General features: G+C 38.1%; 1 protein-coding gene across 1 annotated transcript in view; it reads right to left on the bottom strand.

The window, feature by feature from the left end:
• Nucleotides 1-26,173, bottom strand: part of LAMB3 (laminin subunit beta 3) — a 69,940-nt gene that overhangs the window by 17,942 nt on the left and 25,825 nt on the right. The window contains exons 8-16 of the mRNA XM_034414331.3: nt 21,246-21,433; nt 19,024-19,144; nt 16,951-17,139; nt 14,600-14,755; nt 11,779-11,975; nt 8,503-8,614; nt 6,700-7,072; nt 5,632-5,792; nt 1,810-2,018 (exon numbers count right to left, since the gene is read on the bottom strand). Coding sequence (XP_034270222.2) covers nt 1,810-2,018; nt 5,632-5,792; nt 6,700-7,072; nt 8,503-8,614; nt 11,779-11,975; nt 14,600-14,755; nt 16,951-17,139; nt 19,024-19,144; nt 21,246-21,433 — 1,706 coding nt within the window. The remainder of the gene's footprint in view (nt 1-1,809; nt 2,019-5,631; nt 5,793-6,699; nt 7,073-8,502; nt 8,615-11,778; nt 11,976-14,599; nt 14,756-16,950; nt 17,140-19,023; nt 19,145-21,245; nt 21,434-26,173) is intronic.

The following is a 26,173-nucleotide window of genomic DNA, read 5'->3' as shown; positions in this document are numbered from 1 at the left end:
ACAGTACAATATTTCTAATAAGATTCAGTGAACTTACTTTGTTTCTTTATGTGTAATGTTTCTAACTTGCCTGTCATTAGTTGTCTCCAAATTCAACCCTCCCGCCTTTATGTAAAACTATACCTAAAAGCAGCTCTGAATTTGAAAATATAAGATCCCAACTGGATCAGTCAACAAACTTATCTTGTTAATCATTGTCTTTTACAGTTCAACATTTTTAAAAGAAAAGATGCATTTATTTTAGGCCAAGCTCTGCAGGAGCTGATATTCAGAAACATGCAACTCTGAAACAAGAAATGATGTATGATCACTATGACTATTTGCTAATAGCTGAATTTGTCCAATATTCTTTTAAAGTTATGCTTGTTGGAAGCTATCATATAAAGAAGCACTGTAACTGAATTAATTCCTATTTATTGGCTGTGTGTGGAAATATTGGCTTGGCTTGAATGTTCTGCAACATGTGTACAGAATCTAAATAATGTTTATTTCCACAGATTTCCAGTGCAGACAAAATTGAAAGCAGCAAGGAGGTGTGTTAGAAAATATACTTGAGAGTTGGTGGCTAGATGATATGAACATCAAGATGTTATTCTGATTCTTCATTCATAGCCAGTATTCATGATGTAAGTTTGATGTGTCTTAAAGGACAATGTAATATTGCAGCATGCACTTCTTTCCATATACATGCATATTCCTGTAATTACAGCTCATCTGTATTGGGATTTGTGTGTATGTGTGTGAGAGAGAGAGAGACAGAGAGGGAGAGAGATGGAATCTGTAAATCTAAAACTGGTATCCACTGTTAATATCCCTTATTTATTATGATATTTCGGACTTTCTACTTTTTTCCCTCTATGTATAAAGTAATTTCAGGTTGCATACTTCTGGAAGAACAAGTGTCCTTGAAGAACAAAAGCCTCTTTGTTTTTAAAATACAAGCCTTGGTTTAACTGTACAAATATATTCACTGTGTCCAGTAATGGGTTTCAATTTAGTTTGCTACTGGTTCGCTTATGCGCTTGTGCTCATGTGCACACGCATGCACAGCACTTCTGTGCATGTGCAGAAGCGTCCAGGTGGGTGGGCAGAGCCTCCCACCACCACCGCTACCGGTTTGCCCAATCCGGGGCAAACTGGTAGCAACCCACCACTGACTGTGTCTGAGAAAAAATAACTAATCTAGTAATTCATGAATTTTTCTTTTACTACACTAGCAATACTTCTAACCAATTCCAACCAATCTTATAACATGTATATATACAGTGGTGGGCTGCAACCGGTTTAACAACCGGTTCTGTGAGCGTGTTCTTTGCATGCACATGCGGGCTTCATGTGCATGCACACCTATTGAGCTTGCGTGCAGCATTCAAAATACAACAATTTGAAGCTCAGCTGCTTACCTCTAAGGCAGCCCCAGTAAGTATAACAGCAGAGGTGCCGAAATCAACTGTGCTGCATGAATCAGCTGAGCCAGAAAGAAGGAAATATAGGACAGGATAGGGCTGGGGTGCGTGGGCGGGGCCAGCTGATCATTGGAATTACTGTTTTGCCCGAACTGGTCTGAACCAGCAGCAGCCCACCACTGTATATATCAGGGGTCCCCAAACTTGGCAGCTTTAAGACTTGTGGACTTCAACTCCCAGAATTCTGGGAGTTGACGTCCACAAGTCTTAAAGCTGCCAAGTTTAAAGACTTCTAGTATATATACATATAAATACAGGTAAATATGTTTAAACAGAATCTGTGATTCAGTCTCAAGTTTTTGTCGTTTGTACAAATAGGTCTGCTTTAGAGCATTAGCTTTACCTTATTAATTACTGGAGTCAAGTTGGGTGTGACAGCCATTTTATTCTGAAGTGCTTCAAATCCTGAATCCGGGTCTATAAGACGACTTTCGAGCTCCTCAGCATTTCTCCTTTTTTCCAGAGACTCAGAAATCAGTCCAGAAGATCCAGCTATGCGTGCACTGGCATTGGAGGATGTGAGATGTGCAGATCTGATAGTCTTGAATGCCCCTGTGGGAATAAAGGGGATTGTAGTGGGAATTGATAGTAATTCAAAATACTTCTTTCTTCTTCAAACATTGAGTACTGAATTTTACTTTTAAAAGTCACATTACAGAAGAAAGGAAGCAAATCAGCTTCATAATCCTGAATTGACCAGTTACCTAACTGAATAATCTTGCTCTTGACAAGTATTCTAAAGAAGAATTACCACCCATCTTTTCAAGAGATTTTAATAATAGCAGAGCTATAAAAATCCAAGAGAATGTTTTCTTCATTATATCTTCTCCAAGCCAAAGAAAATGTTAGCAATTTTCTTGGGAATCATATCAGTCTTCAAAAAAAAAAAAAAAAAAAACCAGAAATAAAAACAGAAGAATGGCCCCAAGTCCTTTTTAGAACAGAATTGTATAAACCTTGAAATACAGATTAACTAGATGAAAACAAGGGCTTGTCTCTCACAAGCATTTTCATGATAGCCAAGCAAATACGTCTCCCATAAACTAGAAAGAAAGACTTAACAGGAATTAGCCTTCTGAATTTAGGACTGTTTTTCTCCTCTAAAATGTAATACAAGGTAATTGTAAAAATATTCATTCAACCACTTCTGAAGGGTAAAATCTCAGAAAACAGAAATGCTTTACAACAACAAAGTTCTTATTAAATTTGTAATAAAATGCTTCTTCAGCAAACCCAAGTATGTGAAAGTTTGAAAAGGAATAGAGCTCTATAACTGCTAAGACATCAATTCTTCATCTTCCTATTAACTAGAAAGTAAATATTAAATTGTGATAATCTCAGTCCAGAGAGGAAAGGGTTGATATCCAGAAAAGAATTCCTTAAACCAGATTCATTTCTGGTTGTTTAGGAATATGTGTCAAACAGCTTAAGATTGCTATGCAGAAAAAACCTTCAGTACAAACAAAAACTCAAAATAAATTTGCTTTATAATAAAGTTTTTCTATGGCTGTTGAGTCACAATATCCATAAAAAGGCATGTATCATGATGTGGCAACACTGTTTTTCTCAGCTTCATCCCACAGACACTTCAGGGAAAGCCATAGCAACAAGGCATATAGAATACAAATGAATTACTTTTACTTCCCTAATATCATACAGCATGTTCATGTGTGATCCTAAAAGCACCTCTGAGCTTCTATCATGTTATAAGTGAATTCAACTGTGAATACAAGGAAGCAGAACTCTGACTTTCAGATTAAAGGGAGTAAGGAGGAGATGAGCAAACTACTGTATTTTTCTGAGTATAAGACACACCGGAGTATAAGATGCAGCTTAGTTTTTGGGGAGGAAAAAAAATCTGCCTAAATCATCTCACTAGTCTGGTCAGCTTCAGCACATTAGTTTGCTGGTTTTGAGTGCACGTGTGTGCTTTTTATCCCCTACTTGGGGATTAAAAAAAAGCTTCTAAAGCACAGCTGAGAGTCGGAGGGAGCAGGCAAAGCACGGAGATTGCTTCACTCACTAACGTCTCGTTATGGCTGAAAAAAAGCTTCGAAAAAGCTACATTTGGAGTATAAGACCCACCCAAATTTTCAGCCACTTTTGGGGGGGGAGGAAGTGTGTCTTATACTCTGAAAAATATGGTATGCTGTTTTATATATTAGTTTTCTTTAAACTATTCTAGGGTATAAAAAATGAAGATGGCACACTTAATAACTTGTTCTTGGGGTATATAAGCAACTGTCCAACTTGTTGCTGTAGTGAGATGATATTCCACATGAACTAGACAATCTAGTGACCAATTTTAATAATACATAATTACAGTAACATACCATGAGTATGCACCACTAAATGTTTCTTGAGGACAGGGAAACACAATATTGTTGTCTTCCCACCACCAGCTTACTGGGAAGGCAATCTCAATATGACTTAATTTCAATGCATCAAAAGTAGTTTCTTCAACTTACGCTGGGTTAAGTGATGCTGTGAAGTTCACTTGTTGTGCTTTATTTCAAGATAGATAAATGCCTCTATTCTGACTGACAACTGTGAATTGTGACTGGAACTTCCTATATTTGCTGCCTTCTATTGCCATTCGGTTTCCAGACTAGGGAAATTCTGCACCTTCCTTCTTTAACCAGTTCACAGGTAGACAATGAAAGGTTTGGCATTTTTTTAAAAAAAAAACTTTTTTTTAAGAACTTCACTGAGTAAAGAGTAAACAATAGCACTCTTTTCTTTAACCAGATGAAACTGACAAGAGTTCTATCAGTTTTCCTTTATGATCATTCCTTCCTTCCTTCCTTCCTTCCTTCCTTCCCTCCCTCCCTCCCTCCCTCCCTCCCTCCCTCCCACAGATGAAAGAGTGAAACAGTAGACCTTTCATCCTTCCTCCTGGTAAAATTACCAAGTTCTGCCAACTTCTTTTCCTATTCAGTGTGACAGGAAAAAGTGATAAAATGTTAGTGCATTACTTCTTCTTCTTCTTTACTGATCCACCAGTGGATGCATCACATACGAAGGAGTTAAATGTGAGTGGGATTGATACATAAGGTTAGGGTCCATAGACACTACATATCCTCAAAGAGAGAGCCATGGAAAAGAAAGGAATTGGTGCTTGTTTTCCCAGCATGGATGGAAAGGATAAAGAAGAAGGAGGATTCACCAATAAGGAACTGTGGGAAGTATATTTTGGATGTACTATAATATTAATCCATCACCATGACTAAAGCAAAGGGAGAGGCTAAAATATAGAAAGAGCTTTCTTAAATTGATTTTATTTCCATCAGTTTATACCAAGGAGTCATACCATTTTACATACAGAAGGCCAATTAAGAATACTTGGTGAGCAAACACTTAAGGCACTACTATTCCTGTAGTGGCTACTTCAGGCTTTACCAATAGCACCAGGAATTGGGGAAGAAGTTCACTATTTGTCCTACTATCATCCCTGGTCAATATATTCTTTAGGCTGTTGAAGCCCTATGTAACCCAGAAAAATTATATCCTGTGGAAATAGTAGGATGAGTGAAAATGTAATTAACAGTGATGCCTACTTCCTATCGTATCTAAAACTAAGAACAATATTGTCTCCTGCAGAAATATGTTACAGTTTAAACATTACATTTATGAACAGGAATATGGCCATAACTTTATTCAAAAGACTAGCAGAAAATGCATACAATGTAAAAAGTGCATATTCATCTGATATAAGTACAGTGACCATATGTCCTTTATTATATAGGCAGTCTTTTATTTCAGAAAGCTGGCCTTTAGATTTGTTTAACTTAATTATTTATTTTCTTGGTTTTGCTCATGAATTTTTGTAAAACAAACTTATTAAAACCCATTTTTACCTTATGGACCTTTTTTCAGGTTTGCCTTTTATTTTTTCCCAGAAAATATGGTAATTGTAGGTATAAGTTATTAATTCTTAGGCCTTCAATTGTTGAGATTTACTTTCACGGCAGGAAACCCCCCTCCTTCCCCAAGAAACTTGTGATATTACCGGAAGATGAATTTCTACGACTTTTCACACTCTTTCTGGCAAGCCAACAACAATTTGAAGGGAGACATTCTCAACTAGATATCCTCTGCATTTGCAATAGGAAAGATAGCTAACCAGACAGCTAAGTCATTGGCAGGTGAAACTTGAGGGTTATACCTGAGAGATCTATGCTGCGGCTGGCTTCAAACTGGGCCTTCTTATTTTGGTATTGTTCAGTGATTAGATACAAGCTTTTATCAAGAGCATCCATATCTATGGACAGGGAAGACACTTCATCCACAAGAAGTATTTCAGAGCTTAAACGTTCAATGGTCTGCCTGGAATTAATATAAGAAATATAATATTTATAAACACATTTTTCTGTATTATTACCTCTTCCCTCTGATTGCTTTCCTCAAATATTAAGACAATCTGGTCACAAAGACAGCGCTATCTTTCTGTAAAATAACATGTCCTGAGAACAGGACATCATGTAACATCTTTATCTCTCTGCTCTGGGAGCTTAAGGAGAGGTAGAGTGAATATACCACTCTGATAGCCTAGAATAACATGGACAGATAAAACAAGTCATTTTGTCATACAATCTGTAGCTGGAACTCATTCCCACAAGCTATAGTAACAGTCATCAATTCAGGTAGCAGGAGTAGATAAATCCAGAAAGGATATGACTCTCCTTGTTTATCAGTCATAATAGCCATATATTATCTCCAAAACCGAAGGCAGTTGCTAAGCAACATGAGGAGGGACCTATTACACAGTCTTGGGGCTCTTGATTGGTCTGCCAGATTAGATAGACCATATCTTTCTTGCATTAAAGCTGGAGAAAGATGTAAACATAGGAAGTAACAAAACTGCTATTCAAAAGCTTTTCTATGTAAATAAACAAAGGCTGAAGTTGAAAGAAAATAAAGAAGCATTTTGTTCAGACTTATGATCATTTAGGGAGCACTTAGGAAGTTCATTTATAAGCAAAGTGTTTTACAGTTCATAAACTCTGAAACAAATGTGATCTGAATGTGTGTGATTTGTATTTTCATTTTTCGTCTGAGGACCACAATACAATTCCCCTAACCATAACATAGACAGTGCTTGTGAATTTGGATTTGAATGGAGTCAAGTAAACTCCTTTTAGCAACCAAATGTTGAAACATTATTTTCTGTATATTTGGGGTGGGAGGGCACACTCCTTTGTTGCTGGTAAATCTAAAGAAAAAGCAAGCTTACCTTACTGTAGCAATAGTATTGGCCACCTGGTCCAGTCCCTGCTCAGTAATGAGGGGATTGTCCAATATCTGTTGAATGTGCTGCATTTTTCTTTCCACTTCTGAAAGGCGGGTACTGTAGCCAGAGGTCATTGTCCCTCCTTGCAAGTGCTGTGTTGAATTTTTCAAGGCGGCCTGACGTAAACCAAACCTTTGAATGTCATCATCATAGGCTTGGAAACAAGGATGGCATGCTTCACACTGGTGATAGTTGCCACAGTAGCCCCGTTGGCAGTGGTTACATTGGGGTCCTGCAAACCCTGTGCGGCAAAGGCAGCTGCCAGTCAGTTTGTTACAGCCCATTACCTCTGTGCCTTGGAAATTGCAGTCACAATCTATAAAGACAGCCAAAAAAACCCCAAATACAATTATTTAGAGGTTTCTACTCATATTCTGCCTTCAACCTTCATTAGATTTATTGTCATCATTATCATCATCACCATGTAAGATGGCCAGGTCATTTAACTTCTGAGAGTATTTTGTGGGAGCAAGCTGAGAGCAAGCTAGTCTACAAAAACATCTTTTTATCAGGAGACAAAGCGATGACGTTATAATCTATCTACAGAGAGCCATGAAAATATTCAGCCAAGCAAATATTCAGAAATATAAACAAAAGGGGAAGGAAGCATTCTTTAAGCTATGAAAAGAGAAATATTATTGAGAAGAGACGCAAATTTTTCCTTCCTTCCTAACTCCCTGGAATATGTGAGGAAGAGAAGGAAACCATAATCGTTTTCAAGATTTTGTTGCTATTTAATAAAATAGAGTTCTAGTCAGTTTCTAGTATAATTTACTGGGATGTTTCTACCCACCTGTGTAGCTTCCAGAATGTTCCCTATCAGATTGGGTCTTTTTTTCTTTTTGCAAGGCATATTTTTTGAACACTCTGTGAAATATTTAAAATGAACCCTCAGTTTTTCCCCTCGGAATGGCTAGGGGGCTATTACTAGAAATTAAAATGATACTGGAGGGTGGTACTATATAATAAGTGTATTATTTACTGTATTATAATAAGTGTATAATTATTATGTCATGTCATGTCATGTCATGTCACATTACATTACATTAGTAAGAAATTAAATCAGGTGGTATAGAGAACTGGAATCCAATAAAGGAAGTAACTATAGTCATATTTCATACCTATAAGTAATATATTATCTATTCCAAAAAATAGGGATTATGCAGAAAAAAAGTCTAAATGCTAAAATTTATTATCTATAAGCTATGTAACGTATCCATCTTTCTAAGAGTTAAATTCACATTACATTTAAATTCACATTACAGGGAAGGAAATCCTTCTCAACAGGAAGAAAGGAAGCAGATGGCAAAAATACTACATGGAAGCTTTTGTGTGTGTGTGTATTAGTTTTCAAGGTTGACCAACTTCAAAAAATCCTCTCTGGGCAGCTTACAGTACATTAAAAATTTACACAATTTAAAGACATATGACTGCCTGGATAACAATACATAATAACTCTCCCCTATCTATGAAATTTTTAAGGGTGTTTTCTCATTTCATACCCAAATTAGAATAGATAAGCTTGTTATTAAATGTTTGCTAAATTTCCATCCTATGGAATACTAAGAAAATTATGAAATAAGCTAAAAAAGTAGGAGGAAGTCAGAAGGAAAGGAAATGGTTACAAATCTCTGGTAAGAATTAGAGGAGAAACAGATGTCAATAGAAAAATACTGATATTGAGGACAGATGGTTAGCAATTAAATACACAAAAGTCTCCAAGCAGATCTGTCCGACTTTCCATACCTCTACATCCAGTCCTAACGTTTCCAAATGTCTGGTGTGGACATTCCTGTACTTCAACAGAAGAGCATGTCAGTCCACCATAGCCTTCCCTGCATGGACATTGCCCTGTAAACTACAAAGAAAAATAGAAATGTCACTGAGGAAAAGACATCAACACAGAACTACCAAGCTTTGTCCAATAATTATTAATAATTATTTTATTAATAATTATAATATAATTATGAATAATAATTAATAATATAGTTATTAAACTATATGTACCACAAATCACCACCAAAACCAGGAAAAATAAATTACCCATATCAATCAGAAAGTTCCAATCCAAAAAAAAAAAAATGCCTCTGGTGGAAAAACAAAACTGGCTATGTAGCCAATTTTAAAAGCCGCTACAAAAATATATGCCACCAAATAAAGACTGAATGCACCAATTACCACATCAAACAAGAAGAAAATCTTCTGTGCACAAAATCCAACCACGCCTTCTATAATTTTGTAAACAACAAACTTGAAGACTCGAGATCCATCCCACCCCTAAAAGGACCTAATGGTAAAGAATGCAATGATGAAGCAGTTAAAGCAACCCTCTTTAACACACTCTTCAGCTCAGTCTTTGTAAACAGCAGTGGCTCATGCTCAACATTCCCTAGTCATACCAGTAATAACTACAACAATCTAACACAAGTAGATTTCACACAAGATAATGTTGAAAAGGCACTATGCAGACTAAATTCATCTCTATCTATCGGATCTAATGGACTATGTGCATACTTCTTAAAAAAGCTTTCCAATGCTATAGCAGAACCCCTAAGCATAATCTTTGAAAAATCCTTCAGGACCAGCTCCCTACCCAACCTATGGTCATTAGCCACGGTCATTCCTATCTTCAAAAAGAGAGACCCTAGCCTAGTTGAAAATTACAGACCAATCTCATTATGTTGTGTCACCTGCAAAATCATGGAATCAATCATTAACCAATCCATTACTCTCCACCTAGAAACAAACAACCTACTCTCTAATAAACAATTTGGTTTCAGAAAAAAAATATCCTGTAATCTACAACTTCTACACTGCAAAAACATATGGACCACAAATCTCGATCAGGGCAAAGCAATAGATGCAATTTACATAGACTTCTGTAAAGCTTTTGATTCAGTCGTACATGACAAACTACTTCTAAAACTAAAATCCTATGACATCTCCGGACCCATTCATAATTGGATAGCTGTTCCTGTCAAACAGAAAGCAAGTGGTCAAAATAGACAGCGCCCTATCAAATCCTGCATCTGTAAATAGCAGTGTCCCCCAAGGCAGCATTCTAGGACCAAACTCTTCATACTATACATAAATGATCTTTGTGATCATATTATAAGCAACTGCGTCCTCTTTGCCGATGATATAAAAATATTTAACACCACCAACAATGTTGCTACCCTCCAAAAAGACCTTGACTTTGTGTTGGAATGATCAAACAATTGGCAACTCCAAATCTCAACCAACAAATGCTCTGTCTTACACATTGGCAAAAAGAATCAGAACACAAAATACAAGCTGTGTGTACATGACCTTTTAGATGACCCTCACTCTGTCAAGGACTTTGGAGTACTCATATCAAATGATTTAAGTGCCAAAGCCCACTGTAACAACATTGCCAAAAAGGCATTAATAGTTGTAAATCTAATCTTGCATAGCTTCTTCTCCGGCAATATCACACTACTAACCAGAGCATAAAAAACATTTGCTAGACCAATTCTCGAATACAGCTCATCTGTATGGAACCTGCACTGATATCGGACATTAATACAATCGAATGGATCCAGTAATATTTCACAAGTAGAGTCCTCCACTCCTCTGCTCGCAACAAAATACTTTATGCCACCAGATTTGAAATTCTGGGCCTAGAAAACGTAGAACTACACCATCTTCAGTATGATCTAAGCGTAGCTCATAAAATTATCTTTTACAATGTCCTACCTGTCAATGACTACTTCAGCTTCAACCACAACAATAAACAAGCACACAATAGATACAAACTTAAAGTGAACTGCTCCAAACTCGATTGCAGAAAATATGACTTCAGCAACAGAGTGGTCAACAGAACAGGCCAGAAAGGACTTGAAAGATAAGGCTCAAGCTGTGTTACAGAAGAAAGCAGGATCTTCTGGTAGGTAAAGTTTTTTTCCATGCCTAGTGTTGGATTTGGAACAAGAGGCATCTGCATTTAAATCCTTGCTTGATTTTGAAGTTCAGTCATCACAACAATGTATGTCTTTCAGATTAACCCAGATTTTCTCAACCAAATTTGGAAGTAGGATTGCTTTATGAATTAGCCAGGCCAGTCTTTTGAAGCCAGTCTGAAGAGGAGAAGTTACAATTCCATTACACTGAAAAAGCAGTAGAAGAGTTTAACTGGAAAAGCAGTAGAAAAGTTTAAATATTAAATGGCTCCTAAGCTTTAAATGAATCCCAAGTTCCATGTGCTTAATACAAAGCCTATTCAGGCACATTTCTTCCAGCTAGGAACTTCAGTAACATAACCTACATCAAAGCTGCCATCTGAGGTACAGAGCTGCAGATGGCACCAGCAGTTCTTCCATGTTTGTTCTCAAGGGGAGGGGGACCAGAAGCCATCTTGTTTGAATGCTTCTAGGAACCTATCAAGCATCTGAGACTGGCAAACTCAGGAAATAAGAAACACTTGGATTTCTGGAATGATCTTTATTCTAGTAAATGTATCAGATTGAGGAGACACGGAATCTTTGAAAGCCTGTCAAAACAGTTCTACAGAGCTACTTATATCTAGCATTCTTAGGCTCTTTCTCACACTTTTCACTCCCCAGAACTTGTCTCTGTAATATCTTCCTCCTTTCTTTATGTTCCCAAGGTTGTTAGACATTCCATCACGCTCTCATAAACAATAAAGTCTAAGAAAAGATATTCTAAGATGCCAGGCTTCTAGTTGGTAACTTTTCTACCTCCCACCCCTCAATGGAATAACTATGCTAAACAGAAGGAATGAAAGATAGCATGGGAAAACCTCAAAGGAGTGGTCTTTTCAAAAAAATTATTCCTGTAAATTTTATGTGGATGAGACTGGAGGATTCAGCATCATCTAGAAGCTTCTGTAGCAAAAGAACAAAACAGCGTCCTCCTCTTAGCAACAGATTGTTGAGTGCCCAGCTAATAGAGCTGTGAATTGCGATGGTTTCATATTCCTCTCTGCCTTCCCACCCTCATGAATTCAAAGCAGTTGCTCTCTTTCTTCTTTGCAGTGGATACCTGGTTGCACTGAAGGCTGAGCGAATTCTGAGGGTGGCAGTTGCAAGGCCGGCAGCCCTCCCCGCTTGCAATTTTCCAGTGATTCACCGCACACTCATCACACTTCTCTCCCACCACATTAGGAAGGCAGAAACAGCGTCCAGTTTCATCATCACAGGGCACATTTCTGCGACTGCCCAGGATGTTGCAGGCACAGTCTGAAAAACAAAATAGAGCCAGTTGCCTTGTCAGAACTGCTGAAAGGAAGAGGGGGAGAAGGATTGAAGCTTTCTGATACAAAATAGTATCAGACTGAAGAGACACAGTTCTAGAATATAGTCAAAGGTGACAAAAGAGCTATTTTTCAGGCTGTCTTCCCCCTTTACACTATTGCTCCTTGCACTGAATTTGTGAAATTCATTGCCACACCATAGTTATTTCTATGAATTTAGATGCCCTTTGGAAAGGGATTAGAACAGTTTGATGGAGGAGTAATATGCTGTATAGTTCTTCCAGGAAATAAATTTGGAACATTAATTCCAGGATCCCCATTTTCCCAGCTACATTATTTTTTGCTTTAGCTTTCCTATAAAATATGGAGTTGAGCAGAAAGAACAACCAAGATAGTTACATCTACTTCTGGAGCTTCAATCTGAGGGGGTTGGGGGGACTTGCACTTCAGATTGAAGACGACCATTATAAAACACAAATACTGATATCTCCAATCCAAGAATTATAAATGTTGGTATCTGGAGAATAGTTTCAAACTGAGAGTAGGAATGATGTTTGTGTGCATGCTCTACTAACCAGTTACTGTATTATGGCATTTAGATTGAAACTTTTTTTCCCTCTTAGTTTAATAGGGTAGATGAGAAGCCAGGCTTTTAGGAGGAAAACAATTGCTGGGATTTTATGTTACTGTTTGCCTGATCCAATTTAACAGTTGCTTACTGCCATCTCTTGGGGAGTAACTGAAGAATGGCATTATTGCTCATATATGGCTACTGCTTGTGACTTGACTGAAGTTCACATCAAAACAACCTTTGCACAAAAGATTGATGCTGCTTGAATGAGAGTCATTCTAAAATTTACAGGTAAGAAGTGAAATTAGTTTAGTAAACTGAAGCTCATCTTAAATCAGAAACCCAAGTTCTCACTATTGAACCCTGGCAAAAAAACATCTGGATCTGCAAATATGAATGCAAGTAGAATTGACAATTTTGAAATTTTAAAAGACAAAACCACTTCGAGATTAGATTTAATGTCTATTGCAAATCTAAAGTGGTGAAGCTATGGCCTGATTCACACATTTCTTCATGAGTTGTTTATTAAGTAAGTTACAATTGTCTGAGTTTGTATAACATAGAAAGCTACAAACCATTATTTACAAATGTCTACGGAAATTCTCAATCATACAGGTCATGGCTGTCCTAAAGGCAGCTGGACTTTCTCGGTTTTTTCCTTGAAAATATTTCGCTTCTCAGCCAAGAAGCTTCTTCAGTTCCGACTGAATCTCCTTGGATTAGAAGTGAAAACACCAAGGAAGTCCAATTGCCTTTTGAAAAGCATCTTTGGGACATTATTTACCAACAAGGAATTTCTATTAGCCATCTATGCACAACACAACTGAGCAAGACATCCCCCCCCCTTCTACCTACTTATCTCAACTCCATGCATTGGCAGCTCTACTGGAGATGTTGATCTGACATCCTCCAGATATTTACATTCCTCCCAGCCACTTGCAAAGGTGACTGGAAGGTTGGTTCCAATTTTCTCCCTTTTTGGATGACTTTTTTGCCGGCTTTTCTCAAGCAAAAAAATATATATGGATATCTTCTAAGGTGCAGTTGTAGTTATTAACCAGTAACAATTGTATGTGCCTTTTTCCCTCTTTTTTTTTTCTAAACCATTTAATCACTTGGCCTGGCTATGTGAAAAAAATAGGTCACCTTTTCTTGTTCTAAAGTGGGCTTCAGTATCCACAGCACATTCTATATTTATTGTATAATTGCAAACTCATTAAGGGAGTACACACAATCTCATAAGCAAAACTTAATTTTCTAATCTCGCATATTCTAACTTTCTAAACTGGCCAATGAGCTAAAAATAACTGAAAATATGGAAAAGGGAAATCAAAATGGTCAATTTCTCCCCTATGAAGAACTGTTATATATATATATAACAATACACCAAGACTTGCATATATATATATATATATATATATATATATATATATATATATATATATATATTGCATATATATATAATATATAATATATATAGAGAGAGCATATATATATATATAATATATAGAGAGAGAGCATTTTATGAGCATTTTTATAATATATAATATATATAGAGAGAGCATTTTATAAGGAATGTGTGTGTGTGTGTGTGTGTTATCTAATGCTGGAAACAAATACAAATCACAGTAGATTTTAACATTAATAAATGGAAGACTCAACCACTTCCTTTTCTCAATAATTCATAGGATAACCTAAACCCTGCATATCTCCTGATATAGCCTGGGGGACTACATCTTAACATTTGAATCATGCAAACTTCTTTTCCTTCTGTTCCTAATGAAGAGATTTGTACATCTTAAAGCTTTCTCCAAGTACTGTACATTTTAAAGAAATAATATTGGTTGATTTGTGGTACACAAAAGATCAGTATTAGACCATTTATATCACATGCTGAGGATAAGGCCTGCATCTTGTCACAATGAGGGTGTCATTGGTTTGTCATGGTCTTCTAATGCCAATGTCACCCACTTCATGAAATGGTTCGAGTCATTTACATTGCAATAGATCCTCTTGATCTATTTCAGGCTTCAACCTACCTCTGCAACCTTGGGGGTTAGAGTTGGTCAACTGAGTAAAGCCAGGTTTGCAAAGATGACAACGGTCTCCTTGCACATTGTCCTTACAGACGCAACGACCGTCCATGTGGTCACAGCTAGAATCAGGAACAGTGCCATCTGGATCACACTCACAAGCTGAAAAGAAAGAAGTTAAAACTATAACTTTTTAAAAGTTGCAGCCCTATTGTTGAAACAACATCAAACTAAAGAACAGTTTGGAATTTTATATGGGAATTTATTATTCTTAATTTCTCCCTTTATTTCTTTTACTTGCCCTTCTAAGGTGTAAATGTGACTGCATATTCTTGTATTTTTTTAAAAAAACAACAATTCTGATATGGAACAAGGCCTCATGTCCAAGCTTGGCAGGCCAAAAAGACAATAATAATGAGCTGAAAGAGAGCCAAAGATGCTTTACTCATTAGTGATAAAGACTTACAGATATTATAATACGCATTGTAGAGTGCAGTAGTGTTCCTCATCATGTATCTTCTAATCTTAATAAAGAACTAAGGAAGCAAAGTAGGCAGGTGGGCAATGGCAAAATGAATTATGATCCTGAGCTCATCTAGGAAAACCAGGGTTGGGTTGGCAACAGAAAAGACATTTATACATTTACCCTTTTTTTGGGAGAATTAGCCAGTTGGAAGGAATGCTGGTGAGTCACACTCATCTTGCCTGATGTGTTTCCACTCCATTCTGCAACTATTCTTAATTAGATTAAGAACAACCACTAGTGATCTATCTGATAGTGATTTAAAATTGGCCCATACTGGTTGGCGTGAAAACAGCATATGAATGAATGGATGAATGAATGAATGAATGAATGAATGAATGAATGAATGAATGAATAACATTCACAAGTTAGTCAGTGGCTTGTAACTAAATTTGGTTTTCTCTTTCCTTTATTGTAATTGGTGCACCACGTCTCTCAAATTAGGCCAGACTATTTTTGAATGCTTCGTTTTGTTTTGCAATAGAAAAGGAAAAAAATACTTTTCTATTATGCAGCCACCAAAGTAGGATGCTACAAGTGAAATATAAAATAAAACCACAACAAAAAATACATCAATAATTAAACTATCCTAAAATTGGTTCTAAAGAAGAGAGGTGAAAGAAAGAGAAACAGGAATATGTAGAAGGAATCTTGAGTGTATTTTCAGATTTAAGTCAGTTCAAATCATCCTTATTTCCTAGGAAAATCTGAGAACTGTCTTCAGAAAGAAGCAGTTAGGATAATGATGGCGAACTTTTAGACACCGAGTGCCCAAACTGCGTGTGCATGCCCATGCCCAAACTGAAAGGTGCACGTGAATGTGCGCATGCGTGGACATGTGCAAACATGTGCATGCACGGACATGCACATGTGCATGCACGGACATGCACGCATGCACAACAGAGACCCAAGACCAGCTGGACGGCGGGAGATGGGGCATCCCAACACTGGCAGTGCGGCAACAGTTAAGATCTTTTTCTGTTGTGTCCTTCTGTTTCATCATTTGCAGGGAAACAGAAACGCACAAAATAAATGCCACAGAGATCTGACTTGGGGCAACAGTGCGCGTGCCAGCAGAGAGAGGGTTCTGCCACCTCTGGCACGCATGCCATAGGTTTGCCATCATGAAGTTAGGAGCTCCCATCAGAAATTCAATGTAGTTACGCTCCCATAGAGAGGGGCTCCTCAGGGTGCCGTCGGCCAAACAATGTCGACTGGCGGCCCCCAGGGGGAGAGCCTTCTCCGTGGGGGCACCTGCCATCTGGAACGAGCTCCCCCCGGAGATACGGAAGATCCCGGACCTACGCGCTTTTCGCCGTGCCATTAAAACATTTCTTTTTCAGCAGGCCGGCCTGGCCTAACCTCTCTTTTAAACTTTTAAACTTTTAAAAATTTTTAAATTTTAAATCTGTCTTAAGAATTTGGGGTGTTGTTTTAAATTTTGTTTTCCGGGCCAAATTATTTAATTGTATTTTAATGCTTTTTAACATTTGTATTATATGTATTTTATCTGGCTGTTCACCGCCCTGAGTCCTTCCGGAGTAGGGCGGTATACAAATTCAATAAATAATAATAATCAGCAGCAGCAGCAGCAGCAACTTCAGTGTTGTTTCTACAGAGTTGGTTACTTGAAAGAGAAAAATCACTTTGCCAAGAGCTTCCTGGAATTTTATATTTCTATTTCTTTTGCCATTTCTTTGCTTGTTTGCTTTGAATAAATTTAAAAAGAACTTTTAAAACAAAGAGAATGTGTGTTTTTCTGAAGTTTTTATCAATAAAACGTATTCTGGGAAAATATGTTATGAAATTGGGAGAAGGCTTAAACACCACTTACGCTGACAGACTTCTGGATGGCCAAGATCAAACCGCCGGTTACGAAAGAAGTTTATTTTGCAAAGTTCACAGTTCTTCCCTGCTGTGTTGTGCTGGCAATCTTCACATACACCCCCATTCTTTCCCCCATTTGCTTGGTATACACTTTGGTCAAAATGGCATTTGTGGGAATGTCCATTACAATTGCATCCTAAAAGAGAAAAGAGTAACAACTCATGTGATGCTCAGTAAAAAGAATGGTGTTTTTAACTTTTCAGTTTCAACACTAGATGGCACTTTGGTCTCTTTATCGATAATAGAAGTACACACACACACACACACACACACACACACACACACACAACCTATCAGAGGAAAATCAGGGTTATTAGATCTGGGCTGCAAATATTTGGATCACACAATATTGAAGCCCATACACAGAAATCTGTTGGCATCTTATGCTTATCTAGAATGTTGCAACCCAAATATAATAACCCTACAATAAATAAACTTAATAGAAATATCTATAACTTTACATACATTCACACACATACTGCCTTAATCCAGGGTACCAATTTTTGTGATTTTTTCTTAAAGCACATAACTTGAATTTGTGTTTATACTTAACTAACATGTGCATTTTGTTGATTTCTAATTTTTACTTAATCATTCCTTTTCCATAATCACTGAGGAAATATATATTGTAATTAATGTAACTACTCTAATATGTTTTCTGAACTTATTTTTCTATCCTGTGATTCCCCAGACCTTTGTTGTAGATAATACAGGAGAATTATAGTACACATGATAAAATAGAAATAGAAAAAATAGAAATTAAAATGAATATATTCTCATAAGATCACCAAATCTTTGGTATTCTCATAAGATTTGAAAGCTAGCAAACCTCAACCATCTTTTTAAAAAAAAAACTTAAATTAAATGTACTTAATCTGAATGCTGGACATTATCTTGATGGGGAATTAGGATGACATGGCAACTGTAAATATCACATTACCAACCCTTTGTTTCCACAAAGACCTGCAAAAATGTTTGATGATGATGTCAGCATAAACCAAAGCTTGGTAACTTATTATTATAGAATGTGGTGGAATGCTATAGTTAGTTTGGCATATCGTTTTGGTTTCTCAGAGGAAAACTAGGGTTTGCTGTGTATGCTTTGAAAGTAATTCAGAAGTGCTTCAGACTTAATGATAGCATGAACATGGTATCACTCTGCTAACATTGGCTGATATTTTTCCAGGCTTCTACAAGATCCTGAAGTGTCACATTTTGAGGAGTTCTCTCCTTAAAGTTTATTCCTTATCTTTGTTTTTATAAATAACTCAAAGAGACAAACAAACACAATACTCCTCCATCCTTCTATTTTCCTCACAACAACTCTGTGAGCTGAGTTGGGCCCAAAATTACCCAGCCAGCTTTCATATGTAAAGTGAAACTAGAACTTACAGTGTCCTTTTTCTAGCCTGGAACCTTAAGCACCAATTCTAAATCTTTAAAGTAACAGCAAGTTTATTTTTCTAGACTGCCAAAAAATGACAGAAAATGCTTATTAAAGAGCAAAGTGATATTCATGCTGGGTATTGAAGTCCACAGCTCTTAAAGCTGCCAAGTTTAAAATACAAGTTTAGTGCAACATTTCTTCAAAAGGAGAGAGACAGAGAGACAAACAGAGACAGAAAGAGACACACAAACATACAAACATACATAATTTTGTGTTAAGAAACCAAGGCAGTATGATAAGTAAAAATAAAACAATAAAAATCAATAGCAACATTTAAAAGAGAAAATAAAATATCCATCAATGTTAAAAATTAAGAAAGTTTAAGATGTGTATATAAATTAATGCCTCTTCTAATATATCTCAGCATTCTGAAAGTTTTAAATGTTGGTTATGTCTATGTTCAGTTACCTTTTCCTGATCTTCCCTTTTTCTGATTCTGTATGTCATACAACTAATACTTGCAAAGTTTTCTGCAATTACAACATATACCAATTTATTTAGGAATGCTACCTATATTTTTGGAAAGCTTTATTAAATAAATATTTTCCTGGGAAATCAGATAGGCATACATACTATGACATTCGTTAGGATTATCATCTTCAGCAGGTCTCCATGGCTGATCATTGTAAAAAGATGCACATTGATCACAGTTTGGCCCAGCAGTATTGTGTTGGCATACACAACGCCCATGAACCTAGAATGTAAAGAAAATCTAGTTTTAGTAGCATGGCAACTTCTCCTGCTGCTGTTGCCCTATAGTTGCTTCTCACACTCATTTGCTCCTTACATTGTGTCTCTTTCAGCCTAATTTGGCAGAGAACAAGTTCCATTTTGGCTTGTTTGCAAGATTACTTTCCAGCTCTGCTAATACAAAGAGCTTTTTGTGTAAGTCAGATGCTGTTTCTCACAGTTCATATTTAAGTCTGAATGCCAAACTATTTAGCCCTAGAAGGCATTGTTACCAAGCCTAGTCCATACCTGATCAGAAAAACAAAAAATATGCAATCCTCTCAGTAGCGCAGATTCAAAAAGCTACTAAATGAAGGGAAATTTTGAGGTTCTTCCCATAAGAAGCCCACCATCTTGTCTAGCTAATGTTCCTTCTCTCCTTCCGACCATAATGTGAAATGATGGAAAGAAAGAAAAAGGAGCATATGAACAAGATAACCATACACACACACACACACACACACACACACACACACACTTATATACATATATATGTTTTCATAGATTTTCACGGGTACAGGTGAAAATCCATGGGAAAAGACCCGAATACGCAAAGACTTGCATACATACATACATACATACATACATACATACATACATACATACATACATACATATATATATATATATATATATATATATATATATATATATATATATACACACACACATATATATACATATAGAGAGATCTTTTAGTGGATGAGCCTTCGCAGATGTCTACAGCTATTCAGATTCCTTCCAACTTTCTTTTCTGCTTCTGATCTTTACCAATTTGATGCAAGACTAAACTATAAAGATTTTTGTCGGTGTAAAAGCCAGAATGTCAGCAGCAGCTGCAAAATAGTAAGAGGGAGGGCGCAGGTCAGGGAGGTGGTCTCAAAACCCGCCTTTAATTTTTCCTTACAGTACTAACAAACTTTGGTAAGCTTAAAATTTGACCATCCTTAACCTTGATGCTCTTTGGAGCATTTCCAACTTGACTGGAAATTGAATTCTCCTCATCTCTTCTGCCCCAAACCATAAACACTGAATATAAGAAAGTCCTATTGAGTGAAGGGTAAAGAAAGCAGGTAAGTCTCTTCCCTGCAGGTACCAGTTCCTGATTACCTGTCTTTTCTAGATGTCTGTGTTCAACTATATAACAAATTAAATATTAAGCAAACACTTGAACTTTTGTCTAAACCTTGGCAGTAGGAAAGTCAAGGCAGGAACCTAGCTAAACTGGTGGGCACGAAGTTTTAAGATAGTCAGAAATCGTTCTGAATCAGACTAAATCCTGCACTGGGCCAAAGTGTTTCTGAAATCAGTCTTGATTGATATAAAGGAAAAACTATCCCCTCTGACAATTAGACACCGCACAATGCAGGAAATTTTCTCTGCTTTTCAAAAACACAAAGTATTTCTAGCACATTAGTGCACACCTGCAGAAACTTGTAGAACCATATCTGTCACTAAGAGATCAGGTTGCAGCACAGACTCCCAAAAATGAAATGAGAACCTAGAAAGTTATACAAAGCTACGTTTCTTCCCACACTGGATGAATGACTGGAAAAATTGATGGAATTAACAGAGATGACTAAATTGCCTGCTCTAATAAAAGAAAATAATACATTTTGTTTCTGCTTGAAAACCACTTCTGGATTTTGTGATGGGGAAAAAAATGAAACTTTGACTTTGAGTTTTGCTGATTAGTTAAGTTTGTTATAGAAATGGCTAATACATATTAAGTATGTAAAAGTAAAAAGTTGAGACAATGTTATTATTTTATACTACTGTACTAAAAAAGTTAGAAGTCAGTGTCCCAAAAGTGCTTTTTTCAAGAGGCAACTGGACTTTCTGGTTTTTCTTTGAAGACATTTCACTTCTCATTCAAGAAGCTTCTTCAGCTCTTAGAAATCAATACTTTTCTTCTTTTTTTTCCTCCTTCACTATATATTTCTCTCTTTCCCCATTTCCCTTTCCCACATTTTCCCACTATTTTCATATTCATTTGTATTTTATACTTTGTTAAGTTTAATAACATTAGGGAAAAAAAGCATTCTCTCTCGCTCTCGCTCTCTCACCATAACTCTGGGCTGTCCAGAAGAGGCATCAGGGGCAGCACAGCGGTCTGCATGCCCGTGACAGAAACAGCTGCCTTGGACCTGCATCTCATTTAAGGCATAGAAAGCACTTGGTAAGCGGTACCCCTGATGTGGAAAACGGGTCAACTGTGTGAAGTTGATTCTCAGGTTGGTGAATTCAGCCAGATCTATTTCGGATGAAAAAGGGAGAAATAAATAGAATGCTGGGACAAGTAGGCAAAATAAAATCCAAGTTCTTTAGCTATGTCATCAAGGACCATATGGACAGGGACAGTCAGGTTAATATTATTTGTGGAACAATTCTTGGGAGAAAGAATAGGATCATTATTGAGTCTCAATAGCCATGTATGCATGCATGCATGTATACACAAGTGTGGTATACACACAAAAATAAATACTGCACAGACGTATGTGTGTCCAAGCAAATAGATGCAATGCCCACAGCTCCAGTGCAATATTGTTTTGGAGAAAAGCTTTTTCAAGGGTATTAAGATGAGTTTCCCCTTCATGAATTACTGCCTTGTCATGGCGAAGGGGCTTGCATAGGTCAATGAAGCTATGAGCTATGCCGTGCAGGGCAAAAAATTCTGACAAAACGTGATCCACTGGAGAAGGAAATGGTAACCCACTCCAGTATCTTTGCCATGAAAACCCCATGGATAGTACCAAAAGGAAAAGTGATATGATGCCAGAAGATGAGCCCGTCAGGTCGAAAGGTGTCCAATATGCTACTGGGGAAGAGCAGAGGGCTAGTATTAGTAGTGCCAGAAAGAATGAAGCAACTGGGCCAAAGCCAAAAGACGCTCAGCAGTGGATGTATCTGGTGGTGAAAGGAAAGTCCGATGCTGCAAATGCTTTTCTCCATAGGAACCTGGAATGTAAGATCCATGAATCAAGGCAAGCAAGAAGAGATGACAAGACTGAACATCGACATCTTAGGAATCAGCAAACTAAAATAGACAGGAACAGGTGAATTTAATTCAGATGACTATCACGTATACTACTGCGGGCAAGAATCCCTCAGAAGAAATGGAGTAGCCTTCATAGTCAATAAAAGAATAGGAAAAGCAATACTGGGATAAAATCCCCAAAATTACAGAATGATCTCACTTCAAATCCAAGGCAAACCATTCAATATCACAATAGTCCAGGTCTATGCCCAACCACTGGTGCTGAAGAGGATAAAATTGACTGGCTCTATGAAGCCCTACAGCACCTTTAACACCAAAAAATGATGTCCTTATCATTATGGGGGATTGGAATGCTAAAGTAGGTAGCCAAAAGATAACTTGAATAACAAGGGCACAGGCTGATAGAATTTTGTCAAGAGAATACGATGGTCATAGCAAACACTCTTTTCCAACAACCCAAGAGACGACTCTACACATGAACATGACCAGACAGTCAACACAGAAATCAGAATGACTATGTGCTATGCAGCCAAAGATGGAGAAGTTCTATACAGTCAGTAAAAACAAGACCAGGAGCTGACTGTGGCTTAGATCATGAGCTTCTCGTTGCAAAATTTAGGCTTAAATTGAAGAAAGTAGGGGAAAGCATTAGGCTACTCAGGTATGAACTAAATCATATCCCTGATGAATATACAGTAGAGTGACAAATAGATTTAAGGAATTAGTTCTGATAGACGGAGTGCCTGAAGAACTATGGATGGAGGTTCACAACATTGTACAAGAGATAGCAGCTAAAACCATCCCAAAGAAAAAGAAACGCAAGAAAGCAAAATGGCAGTCTGAGGAAGCTTTGCAAATAGCTGAGGAAAGAAGGGAAGCGAAAGGCAAGAGAGAAAGAGAAAGATATACCCAGTTGAATGCAGAATTCCAGAGAATAGCTAGAAGAGATAAGAATGCCTTCTTAAATGAACAGTGCAAAGAAATAGAAGAAAACAATAGAATAGGAGGACCAGAGATCTCTTCAAGAAAATTGGAGATATGAAGGGAACATTTCATGCAAAGATGGGCATGATAAAGGACCAAAATAGCAGGAACTTAACAAAGGGAGAAGAAATTAAGAAGAGGTGGCAAAATTACACAGAAGAACTCAGGGGTGAAATGCTCTCGGTTAGGACTGGATCACCCGATCCGGTAGTGATGGCGGCTGGTGGTTCGGAGAACTGGTAGCAAAAATCCCTGCTCTCCCCCCCCCCTCAGGGCGGTGTACAACCAGGATAAAACATAGCATATAAAATTTAAAAACATTTTAAACAACAATTAAATAATTTTGGCCCAAATTTAAAACAACCCAATTAAAACTGAATTTGATTAAAAAACTGAAAGGATGGGATCAAGCCAGCCCAGCTAGATGGAACAAGTGTGTCTTCAGGGCCTGACGAAAAGTCCGGAGGTCTGATATCGTGCGTATCTCAGGGGGCAGGTCATTCCAGAGAGCAGGTGCTGCCACAGAGAAGGGTCTCCCCCTGGGGGTCGCCAGCTGGCACTGCCTGGCCGATGGCACCTTGAGGAGGCCCTCTCTGTGCGAGCGAACCGGTCGGTGGGAGACTATTGGCGGCAGAAGGTGGTCTCGCAAATACCCCGGCCCTAAGCCATGGAGCGCTTTAAAGGTGGTCACCAACACCTTGAAGTGCACCCGGAAGACCACAGGAAGCCAGTGCAGCTCACGCAGGAGAGGTGTTATATGTGAGTGCCCCATCGCTCCCATAATCCCCCACGCAGCCGCATTCTGGACCAACTGCAGCCTCCGGGTGCACCCCAAGGGGAGCCCCATGTAGAGAGCATTGCAGTAGTCCAGGCTGGAAGTGACAAGTGCTTGAGTGACCATGCGTAGGGAGTCCCGATCCAGAAAGGGACGCAACTGGCGTATCAGGCGAACCTGATAAAAAGCCCCCCTGGCCACAGCCGTCATATGCTCTTCTAAAGACAGCCGTGCGTCCAAGAGGATGCCTAAGTTGTGAGCTCTCTCCGTGGGGGCCAGTGTTTTGCCCCCAATAGCCAGCGATGGCACCAGCTGGCTATATCGGGACACCGGAAGCCACTTTTACTTTTTACTTTTAAAAGCATTTTTTCTACAACCTTTCAGCTGAAAAAATGCTTTTAAAAGAAAAAAAAAACCTCTTCAGCCGAAGACATTGTAGAAAAAAATGCTTTTAAAAGCCTCTAACAATCCCAGCTGAGTTGCCTGATCATCAGAGGCTTTTAAAAGTATTTTTTACAAGCTCTTTGGCCAAAGAGATTGTAGAAAAAATGCTTTTAAAAGTTTAAAAAAAGTTTGGCCACGCCCACCCAGTCACATTACCCGCCCCCACCTAGCCACGCCCACAGAACCAGTAGTAACAAATTTTACATTTCACCACTGGAAGAACTATACGAGAATGAACTTAACATCCCTGGTAAGTTCATTCCAAGATGGGGTGGTCACTGACCTCGAGCCAGACATCCTAGAATGTGAAGTGAAATGAGCCTTAGGAAATCTGAGCAACAATAAAGCTAGTGGAGGTGACAGTATTCCAGCTAAGCTATTCAAAATCTTAAAAGACGATGCAATAAAAGTGCTACACTCAATTTGCCAGCAAATCTGGAAAACTCAACAATGGCCACAGGATTGGAAAAGGTCAGCTTACATTCCAATTCCAAAGAAAGGCAATGCCAAAGAATGTTCAAACTATCGCACCATTGCACTCATATCAGATGCTAGTAAAGTTATGCTCAAAATCCTACAAGCTAGGCTCCAGCATTATGTGGATCGAGAACTACCAGAAGTACAGGCAGGATTTCGAAGAGGCAGAGGAACTAGAGATTAAATTGCCAACACACTCTAGGGACTTCCAGAAAAACATCTACTTCTGCTTCATTGACTATGCTAAAGCCTTTGATTGTGTGGATCACAAAAAATTGTGGCAAGTTCTTAAAGAGAGGGGAGTACCATCTTATTTGTCTCTTGAGAAACCTATATGCGGGTCAAGAAGCAACAGTGAGAACTGGACACGGAATCACTGATTGGTTCAAAACTGGGAAAGGAGTCCGGCAAGGCTGTATACTGTCGCCCTGCCTATTTAACTTATATGCAGAGCACATCATGAGAAAGGCTGGGCTAGATGACTCAAAAATTGGAATTAAGATTAAGAAATATCAACAACCTCAGATATGCAGATGATACCACTCTAATGGCAGAAAGAGAAGAGGAACTAAAGAGCGTCTTGATACGGGTGAAGAAGGAGAATGCAAAAGTTGACTTGAAACTCAACATTAAAAAAACTAAGATCATGGCATCCAGCCCTCTCAATTCCTGGCAAATAGATGGGGAAGAAATGGAGGTAGTGACAGATTTTAGTTTCCTGGGCTCCAAGATCACTGCACATGGGGACTGCAGCCAAGAAATTAAAAGATGCTTGCTCCTGGGGAGGAAAGCTATGGCAAATCTAGACAGCTTACTAAAAAGCAGAGACATCACCCTGCCAACAAAAGTGTTTACAGTCAAGGCTATGGTTTTCCCAGTTGCAATGTATGGCTGTGAAAGTTGGACCATAAGAAAGGCTGAGCGCCAAAGAATTGAGGCCTTTGAACTATGGTGCTGGAGAAGACTCCTGCGAGTCCCTTGGACTGCAAGGCGAACAAACCGGTCAGAGATCAACCCTGACTGCTCTTTAGAAGGCCAGATCCTGAAGATGAAACTCAAATACTTTGGCCACCTAATGAGTGGGAAGGACTTACTGAAGAAGAGCCTAATGCTGGGAAAGATTGAAGGCAAAAGAAGAAAGGGACGACAGAGAACGATGTGGCTGGACAGAGTCACTGAAGCATAGACGTGAGCTTAAATGGACTCCAGAGGATGGTAGAGAACAGGAAGGCCTGGAGGAATGTTTTCCATTGGGTCGCGATGGGTCGGACATGACTTTGCAACTAACAACAACAAGATGAGTTTAAAATAGCAGT

The sequence above is a fragment of the Pantherophis guttatus genome, chromosome 3, assembly GCF_059756535.1.
Source record: "Pantherophis guttatus breed Tessera chromosome 3, ASM5975653v1, whole genome shotgun sequence".
Classification (NCBI taxonomy): domain Eukaryota; kingdom Metazoa; phylum Chordata; class Lepidosauria; order Squamata; family Colubridae; genus Pantherophis; species Pantherophis guttatus.
This window is presented reverse-complemented; position numbering and strand designations above follow the sequence as displayed.